The sequence below is a fragment of the Convolutriloba macropyga genome, chromosome 8 (genome assembly GCF_964194025.1).
Source record: "Convolutriloba macropyga chromosome 8, txConMacr16.3, whole genome shotgun sequence".
Taxonomy (NCBI): domain Eukaryota; kingdom Metazoa; phylum Xenacoelomorpha; order Acoela; family Convolutidae; genus Convolutriloba; species Convolutriloba macropyga.
Window position 1 is genome coordinate 25929711 of NC_134475.1, and position 21434 is coordinate 25951144.

At 37.2% G+C, this 21434-nt stretch overlaps 2 protein-coding genes across 4 annotated transcripts in view; both read left to right on the forward strand.

Moving 5' to 3' along the window:
- LOC142344630 (NADH dehydrogenase [ubiquinone] 1 beta subcomplex subunit 9-like) overlaps nt 1-21434 on the forward strand; it is a 412587-nt gene that overhangs the window by 359148 nt on the left and 32005 nt on the right. The gene's annotated exons all lie outside the window — the stretch shown is intronic.
- LOC142344628 (F-box/WD repeat-containing protein 2-like) lies at nt 3638-21432 on the forward strand. The gene is made up of 4 exons (XM_075396437.1): nt 3638-5090; nt 11415-11666; nt 13857-14096; nt 21135-21432. The coding sequence occupies exons 1-4, from the start codon at nt 4493-4495 to the stop codon at nt 21425-21427; spliced, it is 1383 nt and encodes a 460-aa protein (XP_075252552.1). The 5' UTR covers nt 3638-4492; the 3' UTR covers nt 21428-21432.

The window sequence follows — 21434 nt, forward strand, 5'->3', positions numbered from 1 at the left end:
TCCTTTAAGCCATTTCACCACTTTCTTCTGCAGTTTTTCATCAAGCAGAGTTTCACGTTTAACGTACTCTTTAATCAATGTCCAGGTTTTATCCTAGAAGTTGTCTACTGTTCTCTACTGCAATTTCTCTGCAAGTTTCGTTTTGTTCACAGAGACCCAGCGCACGAATGCCGATCGTCTTGTAATTCCCAGTAGTTTCTATTGATAGCTAAAATCTTCATGTCCTCAGCAAATCATTACAGTTCATCGAAAGCAATAATGTCTTAAAGATCGTTGATGAAAACAGAAATTGGACCCAGTAGCAACTCTTGAGGAACTCCACTTGACGCCTCCAAAACTTCGGAATTTGTGTTGTCCACTCTAACATGCTGTTTTCTTTATTTAAGATAGTCGAAAAGGAGCTCGCTCCAATGGGCAACCACCGAGAATTTATTAATTGTCCAAACTTTTGTAATTTCGTGTAGTACGGGTTGCCAAAACATCAAACTATTTTCTTCCAAAATCGTTTTCAGAATACTGAAATCTTCCATTATGGCAATTTTAAATGCACATTGCCAAGTTTAATTGTCGATAGTTCTTAAGCAATGTAACTCAGTTGATAAGCGTGTGCGAGTAACTCAGCACCATTTGTAGGGCCAGGAAACTATATCTCACATGCACAAAGCTTGTATTTATGTTCAAGAATCCACATTTTTTCAAAGTTGCAATGTGAGCCGGGATTATCTGAACATAATGTAAGTAGATGCAATGATAGCAGGCAACTCTATCTCCTTAGATTTTCTGTGAATTGTTTTGGTTCCAAAACTTTTTTGCTTGTCCTCAAAATTGTATGTGCTGTACTTAGATTTTAAAAAAGCTTTCGACAGCGTACCACACGACAGGTTACTAGAAAAAGTTGAAGAGCTGCAAATCGGCGGAAATTTCTTGAAAATCATTGCAAGTTACCTCACTGAAAGAAAACAATATGTAAAAGTTAATGAATGCAAATCTGAAGTTTTCCCAGTTACTAGCGGAGTCCCGCAGGGGTCACTCTTAGGTCCTCTCCTATTTATTATATACGTGAACGATCTACCAACTCGAGTCAAATTATGTGACGCTTTTGGGTATGCTGATGATTTCAAGTTAGTATCAACTCAGCCAGCTGATATCCGAACAGATCTAGAAGCCATAGAAAGCTGGTGTGAAGTGAACAAAATGAAGCTGAATGAAAACAAATGTTACGTCTTACCAGTAAAACAACAGCAAAACAGCGAATACCATTTCCAGCTAAATTCTAAATTCCTAGAGAGCAAGTTTGAACAAAAAGATCTGGGTGTCATTATATCTGCAAAACTCTCTTGGAGAGCAAATAGGCTAAAACGATGTAAAAATCTTCGAAAGCTTTCTATTTTCTCAAGCGAAACATATCGGTTTTAATAAACACTAGAACAAAACTTAATGCTTACGTGGGATATGTCATACCAGTAATACGTTATGCCTCAATGGTTTGGTTTGTTAACAAAACAGAATGCAAAGAAGTAGAACGTATCCAAAAGAAAGCCACGGCATGGATTCTCAGTAGTTGGGAAATGAATTATAAATTTAGAATGGCAAAACTCAAGTTTCTGCCGCTATCATACTACTTGGAACTCCATGATTTACTAACGCTTTTAACTTTGTTGGGGGGCAATTACAACATCAATTTGCCAATAAAATTAAACGAATGTGCAGCAAATACACGACAAAACGAGCTCATAGCAATTGATAAAACTCGTACCAAAAAGCGGATGAGAATTTTTGGATTAGATCCAGCAAGCTACTGAATATCATTATTAAAAGCGCTAACATTGAAATAAAGCAGATTGACAAACAATATCTAACAAAAGTTTACTGGAATTACTTCGAAAGTTGTTACTCTAAAGTCAACTCCTGTTCTTGGACCTTGCTCTGCAATTGTGGCAGCGCTAACACAATTCAGAAAGTGGTCAACTCTACCCCTCAATGATGGGTGCAAACCCTTGTGCACACTACACAAAAGCCTAAACTCTCTCTCTCTCGAACCATGTCTCTGTCACACAGCAGAGAGAACTAACTATATCGGCAGATAGAACTAAATGGTCACAGTGCAAAACACGTAATTCATTAGATTTTTTAATGAGCGGGCTTTGACTTATTACAGCTTTGGAACGGAACGGGGTATAGTCATAATTGTTTCTTAATAATTTTCGTGTTACTGTTGTTTGAAAGTAATTCGCATAGCTAAAAGTGCCGTGATTTCGGGTTCGCTTTGTCAGTCCTTACGGATATCATTTCGTGGAGTTGCTGGAGTTCTTTATTCTGAGAGAGTAATTCATCGGGTTTGGGCTCCTTTGTGACAAATATGTGTTTGGTACAGATGCTCAACGTCGTTGATACTAGAATCAACGTGTTTCACATTTCAGTGTTCATCAACATGGATTCATGCGTGGCCGCTCTTTTTTCACCAATCTTGTAACCTCTATTGAGAACCTTTACGAAAAGTTGGATGAAAATGTGGCGATGTTTCTACAGTATATATTGATTTTGCCAAGGCCTTTGATAAGGTACCTCATAGGCTGTTGACTACAAAATTGATTTCTATGCTACACCATACTTGTTTGCCGACGATCTCAAGCTATTCCACGCAATTCTACTGAACTACAAAAGAATATTTCCTACTTGAAAAGTGGGTGAGTCAAAATGGCATGGAATTTAGCACCCGAAAAAGTGTTTTCTTTTACGAATCTCTGGCTATTGTCCCATAAATTAGTTCAACGAGCCTCTGAAAGAAGTCAATGTTATCAGAGACCTGGCCATAAACATAAAAAATGATCTTTCGTTCGCAGAACACAAAATCAAGATGATTAGTGAAAGCAAATTTAGTTTTTTTTGGATGATAAGGAGAAACATGCCTGAAAGAATCAATTGGCAGTCCAAGCTATGTCTATGCAAATCTGCAATTCTACCTATTCTTACCTTCGGTTCAATGTGCTATTCTTTATCCAGAAGTGATATTCGAGTTATTGAGGCTTTCCAGAAGAGGGTAACAAAATGGATTCTGAACTATGGCGCGCCTACCTGTTCCTATGCAAAAAGACTCCAATATTTGAATCTATTGCCGCTCCCTATGTTTCTACAATTACTGGACCTACTGCATTTATCCAGAATTTGCTCAAATTCGTATAGCGTAGATTATGGGAAATTTTAACAATTAACACATCCGGAAAAAAAGGGAATTTTTTCAACCTTATTGTAACAAAGAAATTCCATCTAGAAATCTCGCGCCAGTCTCTTTTTCAGGAGCCAACGACTGGTCAGCCAGCTTTCCATGGGTGTCGAACGAACCCAACTGGCCTCAAACAGAGACTGATGAACGTTATGTACGACGAACTCAACCAGTACGACGAGAAGATGTATGTACCGTGAGATTGTCATGCGACTGAAACAACTGCCTTGAAAAGAGGCAAATGTGATGCAAGCAGGGGGAGACGTCCCCGAAAGAAAGCAACACCAACAACAATACTGTGAATGTTGAAGATAATTGGGCGGTAGATTCCCTCACGAGTCTTTGCAATCCTTCTTATATCGGTCACTTGCGCTTTCAAAGCAAGGTGCTTCATTGTTTTTGTTACCTCGAACATATCACTTTACATTTTTTTCCATAGAGGTGCCTGATGGTTCTGAAATATAGTGGACGCAAATGCCTGTTTCCTGGGTGTTGCGGCTTGGCAATTTCAGAAGGTTTTCCGTCCTGGTTGTTTGGAAGATTCCACATATGATGTCATTTCATTTTTCATGGCGTCAGTAATTATCGTTATGTCGATTTCGCTAGTTTTAATTTCTTTTTCAATGTTCAATAAAGAATTTAGTTTTCCCCCTCAGAGGTGTTTCCTGGTGCTGCGGTTTGGCAATTTCAGAAGGTTTTCCGTCCTGGTTGTTTGAAAGATTCCACATATGATGTCATTTCATTTTTGATGGCGTCAGTAATTATCGTTATGTCGATTTCGCTAGTTTTAATTTCTTTTTCGATGTTCAATAAAGAATACAGTTTTCACCCTCAGAACAATATCATGAACAGTGATATTGTAGATGAACATTACCATCAATGTAGGGATAGACTTTCTTTGGAATATTAGTTTAGGAAAGGTTGTGCCACATCCATCACATGCAATCCACTCTTTTTCTTATGTGTTCTTCATGCATCGAGAACATGTCTCACTGGATCTTCTCATTGACCTTGCGCCTCCTCTCCCCCGTTTTTGCCACTGCCTCTGATACTAAATAAGTTTATCAGGCTTTTTTCCGGTTGTGCTATCAGGATTTTTTCCGGTTGTGACCCCCTCCAAACGTATAAGGTCCCAACTTTTTTATGTGCTGTTTGGTTAAATGTGCCTAGGCTTGTATTTTTTATACATTAACCGAATGCAAGCGTCTTTTCCAATCGTGGACAATCCCTAAACATTGACGATCCACGATTACTTTCTTGTAGATACATATGGAAGATGCGCTTCAGACTTTTATCGACTCGAGTTATCCTGCACGATGCCAATTTTTGGATCAAGTCATACATTCTTGCGGCATTGAAGAGTTGAGCTACCTTCATGGAGTGCTAGATGAACTGATTCGTGTTGATTTTGTTGCGCGCATGCCGGCCATAGTGCGTGATAAGATTTTCGATTATCTTGATGCAAGAAGCATAATTGGCTGTAAGTTGGTTTGTCGGTCATGGAATGCGTTTGTCTGCGAAAGTGCTGCTGCGTTTACCGTTTTGATGAAAGGCTTAGGGGTAAACCTATCAAGTTGTGCTAATACTAGAAATCTGGAGGTTGTTAGCAAATTGTACAATGATATTTTGAAAGCACACTTGAGCCTATCCAGTGGTGTGGGAGTTGGATCTAGAAAAATTGAAGGCCATGCAGATAGGGTGTGTGCTTTGAATTATTCGAGTGGGCTTCTTAGCTCATGTAGCTACGATGGGACAGCTCGAGTAGCCAATTTACGTAACGGAGGATCATTTGAGCGGTTGGTTGAGTGCTCGCCCAGTGCCTCTATAAAAACTATTGGAAGCGGTCTTATATCAGCTCAATTTGACGGTAAGCTTTAAACTTAAGTTCAATTTTGACGGTAAGTTATTGAGACACTCCCCGTACAAGTTCTTTGCACTCGAATGCCAGTTTTAAATTGCCAAATTTAATAACATGAGAAGTGTTATTTTAGCTATTTTGTTTTCGGATGCATTATCTGCGCCCTGTCTTCAAACTTTGCAAGGTGAAACGTTCGCAAATAAAAATACTACAACCGATAACGACGCTCGGCTAGACATCAAAGCTAATAGTGTCCTCAAATCACGTTTCAGCAGACCATTCTTTGAGGTGAAAATGTTTTATCGGTTTGCTAAGAGTTCTCAAGAAGCATGCTGTTTTCCTACAAATATCACGAGTACATCAAGAAGCTGAACTAGAGCAAAAGATAATGGAAGCCGAAAAAGCCACCTTGTCCGTTAATCTCCCTATACAGGAGGAGGCGGGCGGTCTGGTTACCAGGTTCAGCGATAAGAAAGATGAGTTATATTTCGAGGTGATCACTTACATCAGGACAAAAATAACTTTCGAGCGTTTGCGTAGCTCTATACTCTGCCTCAGTGGAGCGTGATCTGTGCACCGGCGTCCCTTTTTTGAAGCTTCCATTGGAGCCGTAGTGGAAGAGGGTCAGTTGTTGTCTTAAATCAAACCTTATAAAATTCTATTCCAGTCTCGATTAAATTTGTCACTTGTGTATCTTTTCTCAAACCTCTGAAATTATTCTATCTTTTTTAATTGATCTCGAAGAGAAGCAATTATTGTAAACTTATGTCTCTTTATGCAAAATTTTTGCTTGGCCGGTTTTCGAGCGACTTTTACGCCCTTGACTTTTTGCGTTTTGAGTGATCTAAATTTCTCTCCACAATTTCAAGCAATTGAACACCATTGGCGGGAGTTAATACTAAAAGTCAAATGATCAGTGCCCCGAAACTGGTGCTATTTTTTCACTTTAAATCTTAACTAGTGCTCTAACCTCTAATGAGGTCATTTGAAACCCCTTAAAAAATTTCTTAGTCCCCACCCCCTCCATCCGACTGAAGGAGGTTGAATGACAAATTGAACAAGGATGGTCGTTAATGTGCTTTCGCACATGATGTTCCGACCGGAGCTCATCTACATGTTTGACATAATTGTCAACCTAATGATGAGATAATTAAAAATTGATGTCTGTTCAAAAAAATCGTTACACAACCGAACTACTAAATGAAATACATAACACCACACCTCATTACAGCGCTCAGAAGATCTGCCATTAGAAAGACTACGATAAAAAACAGACGACAAAATAATCAAAAAAATAAATTTTTTAGTGAATGTGCTAAAAGAAGAGAAAAAGAAACACAAATATTGACCACTCACAAAACTTATATGAAAACGCATATTGTCCAACAAACAAAACATCTGTTACGACATGATATCAATGGAAAATGGTTATTTGAATTACAATGAATTGGATGGAACCTCTCAATGATGAGAATAAGTTACAAGTTGACGAAAAGAACAAAAACTGAAAAGTATAAAAAGTCTTTGAAAACGAACAATATCTGAATTTTTAATACCATTCGCTATAAACTGACTGCATCGAGTAACATTATTCATTTAATCCTTACTTAGAAGCCTATAAGACCAGTCGGCATTTCACGACTACAAAATTTCAGAAAATCTCAGAAAAAATTGAGCGAGAAAAGTGTCAAACCCAATAAAAGAGAGGTTTTTGGTAAAAATTTTTTTTCATATACTTTTTAATAGCAATGGCGTTGTTCTTTTCCTTACAACTTGACTTTAAAAATATAAGGAAATATAATGAAACCACGAAATAGTTGAGAAAACCAGTTACAAGAACGTCATTAAATTCTATGGCTTTCAACGGAAGTCAAAAAGTACGCTAAGTTATACTTCAATGAGAAAAAAATGATGTTTTTCAATCATAAGTAATCAACGGGACATCACAATAAGTCTTATGATTATGAAAACAACAACAAATACATGCAAAAACCAGAATTTCATTAGACAAGTAAAAGAAGAAAGTTTCGAAGCCATTGAAACCATAAGCTTTTCTCTGAAGATTTTATCTATGATCCATTGGACGTCTTCTCTAAGCCAATGGGAACTTTTAATGATGGGATAATGAGATAAGATTTCAAAAGTAACCAAAATTACCAAAAATTGAATTTTGAAATTACGAAAACTCATGGCATCGAAGTCATAAAACCATTAGTAAGTTGTTAAAACACCAGATTAATTTTGTATGCAATAAAAAGGAAAGGGGTCATGTCATTACTGAGACTTACTAACGTATCACGGAAGTAGGTTCAATAATGGTTAGCGTTCAAAAAATTTTTGAAACTTTTTTTAAAAAAGTACTAACAGCCACTCAATTCAATAGCTCTCAGCGGAAGTCATTATTCCCCGATAGGAACATAAGGATGTTTGTCATTCTTAAGTCATCGACAAGACATCACAATAAGTCTTATGATTATGAAAACGACAAAAAAACTTTTCTCTGCAAAATTTATCTTTGATCAATTGAAAATTTTCGCAGCCACTGGGAATTATCAATATCAGAATACTGTGATAAAAATTAAAAGGTAACCAAAATTGCAAAAAATATCCAAAAATTTATAAAAAAATTTGAGAACTCGTGGCATCGAAGTCATAAAACCCTTAGTTAGCAGATAAAAATTCTGACCAGATTCGTTTTAGATGCAGTTGCAAAGAAAGAGGTCCTGTTATTATTGAGATTGACTTACAGTTCACGAAAATGAGTTTAAGTTTGGTTAATGTCCAAAAAAATTAAAAAAAAATATTTTTGAAGTCAAGACACTAAATTTAAGAGATTTCAAGGAAATCCAAGTAATACGCTACCTTATGCTTCGTTGGGAAAAAAGATGTTATTATTCAATATATTTTCAAAAAAACATCATGATAAGTCTTATGATTATGAAAACAACAAAAAAACAGGCAGAACCAAAAAAAATTCACTAGAAAAATGTAAGAAAGTGTCAAAGACATTTGAATCATAAACTTTTCTCTGCGAACTTTATCTATGACGAATTGAATATCTTCTCTAAGCCCTTGGGTATTATCAATATTAGAATACTTTGATAAAAATTGAAAGGTAACCAAGATTGTAAAAAAAAATATCCAAAAATTTATAAAAAGTTTGAGAACTCGTGGCATCGAAGTCATAATACCATTAGTTAGAAGATAAAACTGCTAACCAGATTTGTTTTAGATGCAGTAGCAAAGAAAAAGGTCCTCTTATTACTGAGATTGACTTACAGTTCACGAAAATAAGTTTAGGTTTGGTTAATGTCCAAAAATAATTATGGAAAAATATTTTTGAAGTCAAGACACTAAATTTAAGAGATTTCAAGGAAATCCAAGAAATACGCTACCTTATGCTTCGATGGGAAAAAAGATGTTATTTTTCAATGTATTGTCAAAAAGACATCATGATAAGCTTTATGATTATGAAAACAACAAAAAAAGCAGGCAAAACCAAAAAAAATTCAGTAGAAAAATGTAAGAAAGTCTCAAAGACATTTGAATCAAAAACTTTTCTCTGCGAACTTTATCCATGACAAATTGAATATCTTCTCTGAGCCACTGGGAATTATCAATATAAGAATACTATTATAAAAAATGAAAGGTAATCAAAATTAAAGAAGTATATCCAATTTTTTTTTGAAAAAATTATGAGAACTCATGGCATCGAAGTTGTAAAACCATTAGTTAGAAGATAAAACCGCTAACCAGATTTGTTTTAGATGCAGTTGCAAAGAAAGAGGCCATTTTAATACTGAGATTGACTTCCAGTTCACGAAAATAAGTTTAAGTTTGGTTAATGTCCAAAAAATTATAAAAAATTATTTTTGAAGTCTTAACAGCCACTAACTTCCAGAGCTTTCAAGGAAATCCAAACAATACGCTACTTTAAGCCTCGATGGGAAGAGTAGAATGTTTGTCATCAATTTATTATCAATAAGACATCACATCATTATGAAGGCAACGACAAATACCGACAAAAACCAACAAAATTCCAGCCAAATTTTCCACAAGAACGTGTCGAAGCCAATTAAACCATAATTTTTGCTCTACAAACTTTATCTCTGATCCATTGTACGTCTTGTCTAAGGCAATGGGAACCATCAATTTTGGGATAATGGAAAATATTTCAAAAGGAATCAAAATTACAAAAAAAAATCAGACTTTGAAATTATGAAAACTCGTGTTATCGAAGTCCTAAAACTAATAGTTATCAGATAACACCTTTTACCAGATTTATTTTGGTTGCATTAAAAAGGAAGGTGGCCCTGTCATTGCTGAGACTGTCTTACTGTTCATAAAAATAAGTTAATATTGATTAAAAATTCAAAAAAAAATCGAAAAATTGATTTTTAAAGTCTTAGCAGCCATTAGCTGTCAACTCAAAGCACCATATAGGTTTACTTAATGCACAGTAGGAAGTCGATTGCACTGCTAGTTAGCGAGTCTATGCCACAGGACTCCCAAATTTTAGTGAAAGCTTAAAAGAAAATCAAAATTTCTTTAAAAATTTCGAAAACACAGATTCGAAGACAAAAAAACATGAGTGATTCCTTAAAAAGGAATATTTTGTTCATTGGGTATCAGTTGACTATAAATTAGGTTTGACCTTTGCAGACCCTCGATATGAAAAGTGACTAGTCTCTAAGTGATTAAAGAAACAATTATAAATAAGAAATTTTTCTAAAAAAAACAGCTCTGAAATTGATTTTGACATTTTTTTGATAGAACTAGCCTTTTTATCGGTCTATTGGAAGCGCAAAATTGCCTTTTTGAGACCAGAACTAGCCTTTTTATCGGTCTATTGGTAGCACAAAATTGCTTCCATTTGTAGCGTGAAATGTAATTTTGAAATAAAATTTTAATAGAAAGGCCTTAATTTGAACAAAAATTTCGCTAAAAGTGAACAAGCAAAATCATGCAAATATTGCGTGTTCTTACAAAACTTTAAACGTAGATAACTCTTCAAAAAGACACGAAATTCAAAAAAAAACTTATTAATTTTGAATTCTAACGCAGGACGAGCATTTTAATGATACGACTCACATTTCTCTACGATGAATATATCGATCGGCCAAAATTGACTGAACAAAAAAAAACCATTTGAGTATATGGTTCCTCCCCCCACAAGTGGGGTCAGAACAATGACAAATTGGGCAACTCTAGTTGTTCGAGTGCATTCCTTCCCACATTAGTAAGTTATGTTTCTGTATATGATGGTCTTCGATATTTGACTGCTATCAGAGTCTAAATAGTTGACGTTCCGCTACCGAGATGACCGACTACCATTTTAACAGAGGAGCCTTTTTGAATTGACAATTTTTTTCTGATGGCTTATTATTTGCCAAAGAAAATTGATTTATGCTGATTGTTGGAGTAGAGATCGTCGATATCGAAACTATAGATGCGGCGTCTATAGCTTCCTGGATGCAAATTGGAAGACGTCGAGCAGTCCAAATGTTACGAGAGTTTGTTAGTTTTGAACCCGTGTTATTCAGAGAGTTTATAAATTTTGTTCCAAAGCTTGTTCCAAAAAACGTAATATTGATATTGCCTTCTATATTTACTGTTTTATATCTGTTGAACTTATCTTTTACTAAACTTTTCAATTGCACTGGTCACTACGCACTTCCATACTGTTCTGTTACTGAGAGAAAACCTATTCGCGCAAAAGTTAAGAGCTCTGGGAACTAGGTTACGTACCAACCGCCCAATTTGTCATTCAAATATCCTTAAAAGGTGTGGAGAGTACCATAATTGTGCTAAATTGTAATCAGTATCATTTATATCTAGTCTGAATTTCTGATAATAGTTCTTCGCTTTTAAAATTCCTGGCCCTACTTCCTCATAGCCTTAACAGGTTATGTGACTGGGATATAGTTTTTGAGAAAATTCGGCTCTCCTCGAGTAGTTTTCAGGAAATTATCGTAAGCTTGCTTAAGACACCCCGCTGTGAGTTTTAAAATCTGGCATTGTATATTAAAAAAATGTGACATTCTGAACTTTTAAAGTTGCACGTCGTTGTTCCAACAAAAATTAAGTGACGATGCTACAATGACGTCAAATTTTGGCCCATTTCTCGAACCGCTACGGGATTATTGACCAATGCCAAATTTTTTCAGTGACTTCATCGGTCATTTTTTGACTTGCCGCCATCGAGTTGAGCGACTATCGTTTTTGGCGAGGGGCTTTCCTTCATTCTATTTTTTTTAACATTCACTGTAACGTAACCTAAACGTAAACCAGTTTGAAACCTGCTTTGTTAGAATCAAGCTTTCACTGATTTAGGGGACCTTACCTTCCACGCGTTCAATGATAATCAAAATGACCTCATTTTCCGTGCACATACCGGCTCTGTCAACTGTTTCGATGTGAACGAAGGCAGAAACTTGCTTGTAAGTGGTGGTGCTGACTGGAAATTGATAACTTGGAAATTTCGAGAGGGTCAGATGATAAAAGTATTCTCCAGTCACTCTGCAGCTGTAGTGGAATTGGAGTTAGAAGAAATTTCAGTCGCACAGAGAAACTATGCGACGATTGGTAAGCAATGACTATTGGAGTTCTCTATCCAATATGGTTTACCCTAGTTGAATTTACCTGACTAAAATGAAATTATGTAACTAACATAAGTTGAGAGACAGCGAATCTATTCATACAGCGAAAACTTCCATTGGCTAACTATTCAATGAAGGAGTTTTTTCATTCTTTTCGGATTTAAACATACGTTTAGCGATGTTGACCATTAATAATTGACTGAATTGTAGTTTATACCATCCCATAATTATGTGAAAATTTTCTTGAAATTTACGAAGCCCCATGTCTCTCAACTGCTAAGAATGATCGTTTCCTCTAGCCCCCCCCCCCCCCCCCCAAGGCCTGTATAGCCGAAATTTAGGCACCCCCCCCAAAAAAAATAATATTTTGATCCCTTCTGAAAAGTTTATTTGTTTTCACAATATCATTCCTGGTAAAATACATCAACAACCATATATGTGACAATTTTCCGAAAAATTATAGTAGTAGACCCTTTACAAAGCTTTTAATTAATAAAATTGCAATAAGAACAAGTTTTTGTTGTTTACGTTATATGCAGTGAATTATTCCTGAACACATTTGTTTTCAAATCTCCGCTCTAGGAATATTTTCTAAATGCTTATTCACACGTATGTATACGTAATATCTCAAATGCATACATAATGTTTAAACATACAAATGGGGGCTGCCTAATTTACGGGGGGAGGGGGGGGGGGGGGGCTAGTGGAAAAGATCCCGCCTAATTTCCACAAAGTTAGTTAAAAGTTTTCGCCTTATGGCTACAATTATTGGCTTATTGCCTAATCGAGCTTTTGCCTATTATCCCATCTCCCGTCCTGTTGTCTCTTTTATGCGATTTTTTTTGTCATTTTTTCGTCTGACGCTTTGACGTTTCAAGTGACTTTTCATACTTAACTTTTTGATTTTTGCGTGATCTAATTTGCTCTTATTAATAGCCGCCGTCAGCCTCTCAATGGCTATCATTTAGGCGCTCTCCTTTTTACATTTCAAAGAATTTGAATTGTATTGGGGCGCTGTCTTTTTTTTTAAGATCTGTTCACACATTTTCATGATTTTTGAAGTCAAATTGGAGTAGTGATTTTGGTCACACCGAAACAGAAAATGGAGCGAAAAAGCGAGTGGTTTTGCGGCTTGAAATTTTTCCACTCTAATTTTAAAATAGAGTGAGAAAAGGGTGTTTGAACAAAAATTCGCTTTCTGGCTAGTGGTTTTTTGTACACATGCGGCAATTTCACTCTGATTTTTACTGTTTTTTCGATTTTTTGGATAAGATTTTTTTCTAAATGGTTTTCCCAATCCATTCGCAGCTCATTCTAGGCCTAGTTTTTTGTTTGAATTTTAATTTTAAATTCTCTCTAGTGGTTTTTTATTCACATGCGTCATTTTGATATTGATTTCTGTTTGTTTTCTTATTTTTTTTGTTCTGATTTTTTTTAAATGGTTTTCTCTATTCACTGATAGTGCTTTCTAGGTCTAGTTTTTCTGTGTAGTCAATGAAAATTCTTCGAATTGTACGTCAGGACTTGTCCTGCTATGTTTTTTTATTTCGCGTTACATTTTGATCACGTTTTTCGCTTCCATAAGTCATGATTTTCACGCTTGACTTCTGACTTACTTCACTCGCTGTTTCAACTGAATGGATTTAATTTCTTTTACGCATTGAATTACGCAATGTAGTGAATACGGTTAAAGTCAAAAGAGCAAAATCAAAAGAAATGGGATTAGCATATAAAGCCCGGTCATTAACTCAGTGCATTAGGCTATCGAAGTTCATTAAAGCGATTACTAGCGGGCTAGTATTATGCTTAATTTGCGTTCAGTTTCAAAGCTGATATAAGTGTAATTTTAGAATCTTACCGAATATGCAGAATTTGCACGCCAAAAAATTCACTTTCGGTCAATTCGGTCAATTTCGATCTCTTATTTTTTCTTTTTCTATTTCAATCCCAATGTGCGTCAAGCGGGTTAACGGCTATTTTCCGGCAATTTGCCGGCTATGTTTTAAAATTCAAGCCACTAAACAAATTAGCGGTGGTTTGTTGGTAAAAGTCAGCTCAAAAGTGCGCCAAAATTAGTTTTCGTCTTCATTTTAAATCGATAACCAACAGTTCCTTGTGCAGATAAATGTCTCTTTAAGGCTGTGAAGCTGGTGCAGATCGATTTGCTTTTTTACAGGATCGTTTGTGCTTTATTCCAAGGACAGAAACGTATGTCAAGTGAGCCGTCTTGAGGAGCCATTTGATCAAATGGTGGTTCTGAAGAGCCTCAGGTCAATTGATGGCCACACTTTCAAGCATGGCATGGTGATAAATGATGTGTACCTCGTTCTCAACACCAGGCTCAAAGTGCACCTTTGGAATAAGTTCACTTTTGAACTTTCTCAAACTGTCTCGTGCGAACACCTTCTCATCCCAGGTGAGCATGAATATTGTAAAATCATCAATGGAAATTTAGTCAATTAAGAAACATCTTTTAATTAGTTTTTACATTCGCATTGGGAGTTAGACACTAGAAAAGTAGCTAAATTATATATCACGTTTGTTCAGAAATGACCTCGACTTGAACATAAATAAGGCTACATTATCGAAGACTTAACTCAGGCGTTATCTTTTTAATTGGTCTGCAATTTAGTGTGTACAAATATTCTGGGTCCTGTAGGTCTCTTTGAACGCCAATTTCTTAACATTTTTCTTACCAATTTGACTTGAAGAAAAAACACGAAACTGATAAGAGCATGATACATAGAAATGATACATAGAAATGACTGGGAAGGCGTAAATTTGGAAGGCAATTTTTCGGATCTTGTTGGAGCAGTTATCAATTTACCTCATTTTTTAAAACATTTTTGAAGGCGATTAGTTCTTACTATAGGCAGCTGCTAAATTAATATTTGTTAGGTGTATCATTTTTTAGGTTTTGATGTAAACTAAAATAAAGTAGGTTGATTTGAGCTATCATTTTCGAGTTTTCATTCCTTTTGTTGCATTTTGGTTATATTAGTTACAGCTCGGAACGAAGATTAAAGCAATTATTTTGATCCTGTTGGTCTTTTTATGTACATTTTCGCTTGACAGTTTCATCTGGTCTATCTGGCTTCACGTCCTCAGAAAGGCAATACTGGCAATGCTCGAGGGCCTTATATTGCTCTCATGCTTTATTAGAGCCTTACATGTCCAGCTCAGGCGAGTTCTCCTAATTTATGCAACCCCCAACATGCAAGAAGCTGATGATCGGATCCTTAAAAATTTTACTGGACTGCAAGTGTGTGGTCCACTGAAACTGCTAAGTAGAGAGAAATTCATTCAACTTTTTAAAAAAATCTTTCTGCGGTTTGAACTTTTCCAGTGAATATAGGCTCTCCCTTAGCTTAAGATGGCGACTAAAATAGCCAGTCGTTTGTGAGCAATTTTTCTCGACGTTCAGTTTTACAGATTACGTTGGAGTCTTCATGACTTAAGAGGCATGATTTTGTTTGCTTGAAATTTGGTGCTTTTCGACTTTTTTAGGTATTTTTTCGTTGGTTTTTTCAATTAGTTTTTTAAAGGTTTTTTGTTGCTATATATTTTTTCCTGGAGTTGAGATTTCCCATCATAAGGGTGAAAATGTTAGTCTTTTAGGAATCGATGAAGCCCGTTTTTCAGATTTCGGTTTCGTTTTTCAGATATAAGTGTCTTTGCTCGTGTCAGTATTTTAGTAATCACTGTTATGAAAGTTTTTTTAAGATCAAATTGGTTCCAAATGGTGCTGAGTTACAATTTGACTTAGTTTGGCGAGATGCATTTTTCTAGTCTTTGAAAGATCAGGGCCTCCTCTTAATAAAACTTGATTGTTCTAATCGGAGTTTCTTTTTTGGAATTTCGTTTTCTTAGCTTTAATTAGACTGTTTTAAAAGATTTTAACAGTTTGTGGAAAACCAGAACGTCAGATACTTTAAAAAAATGAAATAATTGTTTCTCTGTTTTGTCAAAATCAGGAAACTCTCCAAGAACTAAATGGAAGGTTGAATAGTACTTTCGTGACATACAAGAACTTTTTCCGTTAATTAGAATGCGAATACCAAATTTTAAACTTATGGAGTAAGGTTGGAACTGAATAATAAGTATCCAGTGTAATCGTTTTTTATGTCTCTGGATGAAATTGTCAATTTGCTGTAACAAATTGTTTTGTTTTACAGCTTAAAGTTGGCGTCAGCTATATTATTGTTGCATTTTGCTGTCAATTTTCTGATTTTCATCATCGGTATTTTTATAGTGGTCTACAATAGCCATTTCTAAGTGGTGCTAGTTTTTTTCTTTTCAATAGCCGCCCTCATCTTCTCAGCCGGCTATTATAGCGCTCCTATTTTTTTTTTTTTACTTCGTCGAATAAAAAAATGTTTCGCTTTACCTCATTTTGCCGCCTTTTCAACATTTTGCGTGAAATCTTTTTGACTTCTCTAGGCTAGTTTCTCTCTTCTCTCATTCTGCTAAAAGTGATTTTGAACATCAGTTGCTCAGCAAAGCAATTCAAAATGAACAGTCAGTATAAAAAATTGAAGTCAGAAATAGAAACGGGATAAACCCATAAAGCCCAATTTTAGATGCCCGCTATTTGAACGTCGGTCCTATAAGTATTAGTTACCTCTCTCTAATGCTGATTGTTATTGATAGTAGCCCCTGTAGCCTCTCTCTAAGAAACAGAAGTATGTTCAACTACGAAATGCCGTCAAAATAAATCGGACTTAAAAAAATGTTTTTGTACGAAAATCTTTTTTTTTTCAATATCTTCTGTTATTTCAATCCCAGTCATGCTTATTGGAATCAACGGCGGCTATTTTCCGGCAATCTGCCGGGTATGTTCTTTTGGTTTTGTGAAAAAATCCCCACGGAAAAACCCATGTTAATTATGTTGTAATATAATTAATTTAACTCAGTTTGATTGATGCTACATCTTTTCGACAGTCAAGTGGGGTTTTTTCCTTGGGGGTTTCTTTCCGCGGTTTTTTTCCTATCTAATTTTGGCTGAGGATTTCTTCCGTGGGTTTTTTTTCGAAACCAGTGTCCATTGTATGATGTTTTTCATTCATTAGAAGCGGCTTTTCAGTTGTATAGTTAGTTTTAGAGCATACGTGAGTTACTTCACTCCGTGAGTGACTTGTAATTGCAATAAGGCCATTCAGAGTTACTCTTAAATCTTATCCAATTCCCTAAAAGACTCGCGTATATTTAAGATTGTTAATAATTAGGCTTTGCGAGTGGCGATTGCTTAATTAGGCTTCCATCAAATTAATTTTTTTCTATATTCCACTGCTGTTTCGCAGCTATTTTGGCAATTACCGGCAATTTATTATTATTATTTCAACGTTTTCTAGATTCTCTAACTTGGAACATATATTGTAAATTTTTGTGAAACTAGAATCCTCTGTTAATGCTAGAGATTAGTTTCTTACGTTCATTGTGTTTTACCGTCTTTTGTACGTTGATTTGTTTCCAAAAGTTGTAACGAGAAAAGTCATGATGATGATGAATTGTTGTAAAACCGGAATGAATATCACACGGTTGTTATCGCCACCGAGAAGTTATCAAACTCCGAGGCGAAGCCGAGGTGTTATGATAACTTCGAGGGCGATAACGACCGTGTGATAATTTTTTTAATCAACACCTGCTGCGATCATTTGAAAATTGAACAAAGTTTCATTGGTTTCTCATTTTTATTTTTGTGGACAATTACACTTTCAAAGGTAAGTGATATTTCTTTGGATCTGTTATTCGTTTTGCCCTCATGCACCCCACCCCCCCCCCCTCCCCACTCCCACACATACACACACACACCCACACACACACAAACAAACACACAGAGAGACACACACGCACGCTCACGCACGCACACACGTGCACATGCACCCAAGTACACACGCACACACACACACACACACACGCGCGCACAAACACACACTTACACACACACAAACACACACACCTACAGACACAGAGACACACGCGAACGTTCACGCACGCACACACGTACACCCGCACACACTGTCACAGACATACACACGCACACACACACACACACTTACACACACACACGTTTTTTTATACTACAAGTTTATCAAACTGTTTCCATCATTAGACTACGAGTTTCTCACACTCTTTTCTCGCCACTGTTGCTGAGAAACTCGTAGTCTAATGCTGAAGTGTTTTTCCAGTGTCGATCGGGCATTAAAATTTATTACACTGGCAGTTTATTTAACTGCTGTTATCGCAACAGGTGTTGATTAATGAATATTATCACACGGTTGTTATCGCCACCGAGAATTTATCAAACTCCGAGGCGAAGCCGAGGTGTTATGATAACTTCGAGGGCGATAACGACCGTGTGATAATTTTTTTAATCAACACCTGCTGCGATCATTTGAAAATTGAACAAAGTTTCATTGGTTTCTCATTTTTATTTTTGTGGACAATTACACTTTCAAAGGTAAGTGATATTTCTTTGGATCTGTTATTCGTTTTGCCCTCATGCACCCCACCCCCGCTCCCCACTCCCACACATACACACACACACACCCACACACACACAAACAAACACACAGAGAGACACACACGCACGCTCACGCACGCACACACGTGCACATGCACCCAAGTACACACGCACACACACACACACACGCGCGCGCACAAACACACACTTACACACACACAAACACACACACCTACAGACACAGAGACACACGCGCACGTTCACGCACGCACACACGTACACCCGCACACACTGTCACAGACATACACACGCACACACACACACACACACACACTTACACACACACACGTTTTTTTATACTACAAGTTTATCAAACTGTTTCCATCATTAGACTACGAGTTTCTCACACTCTTTTCTCGCCACTGTTGCTGAGAAACTCGTAGTCTAATGCTGAAGTGTTTTTCCAGTGTCGATCGGGCATTAAAATTTATTACACTGGCAGTTTATTTAACTGCTGTTATCGCAACAGGTGTTGATTAATGAATATTATCACACGGTTGTTATCGCCACCGAGAATTTATCAAACTCCGAGGCGAAGCCGAGGTGTTATGAAAACTTCGAGGGCGATAACAACCGTGTGATAATTTTTGTAATCAACACCTGCTGCGATCATTTCAAAATTGAACGAAGTTTAATTGGTTTCTCATTTTTATTTTTGTGGACAATTACACTTTCAAAGGTAAGTGTTATTTCTTTGGATCTGTTATTCGTTTTGCCCTCATGCACCCCACCCCCTCCCCTCTCCCACATACATACACACACACACACACGCACACACAAACACACACACGCACACACAAACACACACACACACAGAGATACACACGCACGCTCACGCACGCACACACGTACACATGCACACATGCACCCAAGTACACACACAAGCACGCACACACACACACACACACGCACTTACACACACACAAACACACACACTTACAAACACAGAGACACACGCGCACGTTCACGCACGCACACACGTACAAACGCACACATACAGAGACATACACAGGCACACACACCCACACACACACACACTTACACACACACACATACAAACACACACACAGAGACACACACGCACGCTCGCGCACTCACATACGTACGCACGCACCCCACCCCCCCCCCCCCCCCCCACACACACACACACACCCCACACACACACAAACAAACTCACACACACACACGCACGCACGCATACACACACACAAGCACGCACACACACACACCCAAACACACACACACGACACACAGATAACACACCACACACTCACCTGCACACCACACACACCACACACACACACCACACACACACCACACAAACACACCCACTTACGCGCACGCATACACACACACACACACCACAGATAAGACACTCACCAGCACACCACGCACACCACACACACAACACACATACCACACACACACACCGCACATACGCCACCCACGCCACACACACAACACGCACCACATACACCACACACGTTTTTTTAGACTACAAGTTTATCAAACTGTTTCCATCATTAGACTACGAGTTTCTCACACTCTTTTCTCGCCACTGTTTACTTAGTAACAGTGGCGAGAAAAAAGTGTGAGAAACTCGTAGTCTAATGCTGAAGTGTTTTTCCAGTGTCAATCGGGCATTTAATTTTATTACACTGGCAGTTTATTTAACTGCTGTTATCGCAACAGGTGTTGATTAAATGATATTCTTGCTTAAAATGTGTAACTTGAAACAAAACTTGTGCAACCAAACTAATTGAAACTTAAAGCTAAGACTCAAGACAGATAACGACCTATCACCCTTCCCAATGCGGACCAGTGGAGCCATGGCGTTATCATCGTCTGTGAGACATTTTATACGGTTATTTCCATGTATCGTTTTCTTGACTTCATATAGAAAAATGTTATTGCTGCTCCTGCTCATTTAATAGTTTCTGCACTTCGATATATTTTGTTTAATTGCTCCAAAAGCAAAGTTTTTGCAAATACCATAGTAACTTTCCGCTTTTCAATTTGACTACTGTTTAGTTCTGGCAAAGCCTCGCATTTTGCTTGAACGCTCATTAATTGTATTGAAGCAAATTGTGGACCCGTTAATCCGATAGTCGGTTGTTTTTTTTGCGTGGTCAGTTTAATTGTTTTGTAATCTGTTGAAATTATGAGCCTAATAAATATGCAAAGTAAATTTTGTTTTGGTGCTTCGGTTTGGTGGTTTTAATTGAAAAATGCCGAATGTTATTTCTTTTCCGAAAAAATTTCCTTTTGTTTCTATTTCGTCCCCAATATTGTTACGACATGTTTACAATCCCCAAAATCTTCAAGCAGCATTTTTGTTTAACGATATAGGCCTTTTTACATTGAAGTCTTTGCGTCATGTCATTCATTTGTGCTTTTCTTGAGACTTTCATCTTGTGAAAGTTTTTGTTCAATGATGATTTGGCATCTTCAAAATGTGTCTAAAATAACCTCTGATCAGTTTTATTTGATCGTCATTGAGGCTCAATTGGAAGTCTTAAGTAGGCAATAATTATCATTCTCAAGCGAAGTTTGCAGTCATCGGTCTTTTTCATCCGAAAGATTTCTCTAACCAATCTAAATCTTCTCGTCGACTGACTTAGTTGCGCTTTTGGCGACTGCTCAGTGAAAGGGAGTCAAATCTGAAGGTGTTGGAAGGCAGTCAGTCAGTAATCACAAATTCTAATTTTGTCAATGTAATTCAGATGGTCAATAATAGTTTGACTCTCGACGATTTCAACCTGTAAAAAAAGAAAAGATCGAGCCAGTATGGCTTGATTTATGCGCTCTACGGAAGCCAAAGAGGGAGGGGTTAAAATCTTAATCCCCCGTCATATAAAAACAATTTCTCAGACAAAAAAAAATTCGTTAGATTTTCATCAATGTCCAATGTAGCAGTCCATAATGTTGCAGACTTGCTTGGGTGGGGTGCAGTGTTTGGTCTCCTGGTTGACTTATTCGGGCTGCACGTGGTCAAGTCAAACAGTGGTGAGATAGTCTACTCCATCGCAGTCACCAATCTGCGCAAACTGGATAGAACCTACACCAGGTTCATCTCCGGAGACATTGCCTGGCTGAATGGTTTCACTGGACAGGACTCGAGTCTTCTGCTGTATGCGTGTGCCATGAATAACTCATTTGGAATTGAGGTTACCTCGTGGGCTGTCGAGGAACAGAACGCGGAACAGAGGAACCAGATTGTTTAATTGCTCC

Bases quoted from the DNA above. Each gene is read 5' to 3' on its own strand.
- LOC142344628 (XM_075396437.1), top strand. From the start codon at position 4,493: ATGGAAGATGCGCTTCAGACTTTTATCGACTCGAGTTATCCTGCACGA. The intron at 11,667-13,856 runs GTAAGCAATGAC...GCTTTTTTACAG, and splicing joins GAGAAACTATGCGACGATTG to GATCGTTTGTGCTTTATTCC. The intron at 14,097-21,134 runs GTGAGCATGAAT...ATAATGTTGCAG, and splicing joins CGAACACCTTCTCATCCCAG to ACTTGCTTGGGTGGGGTGCA.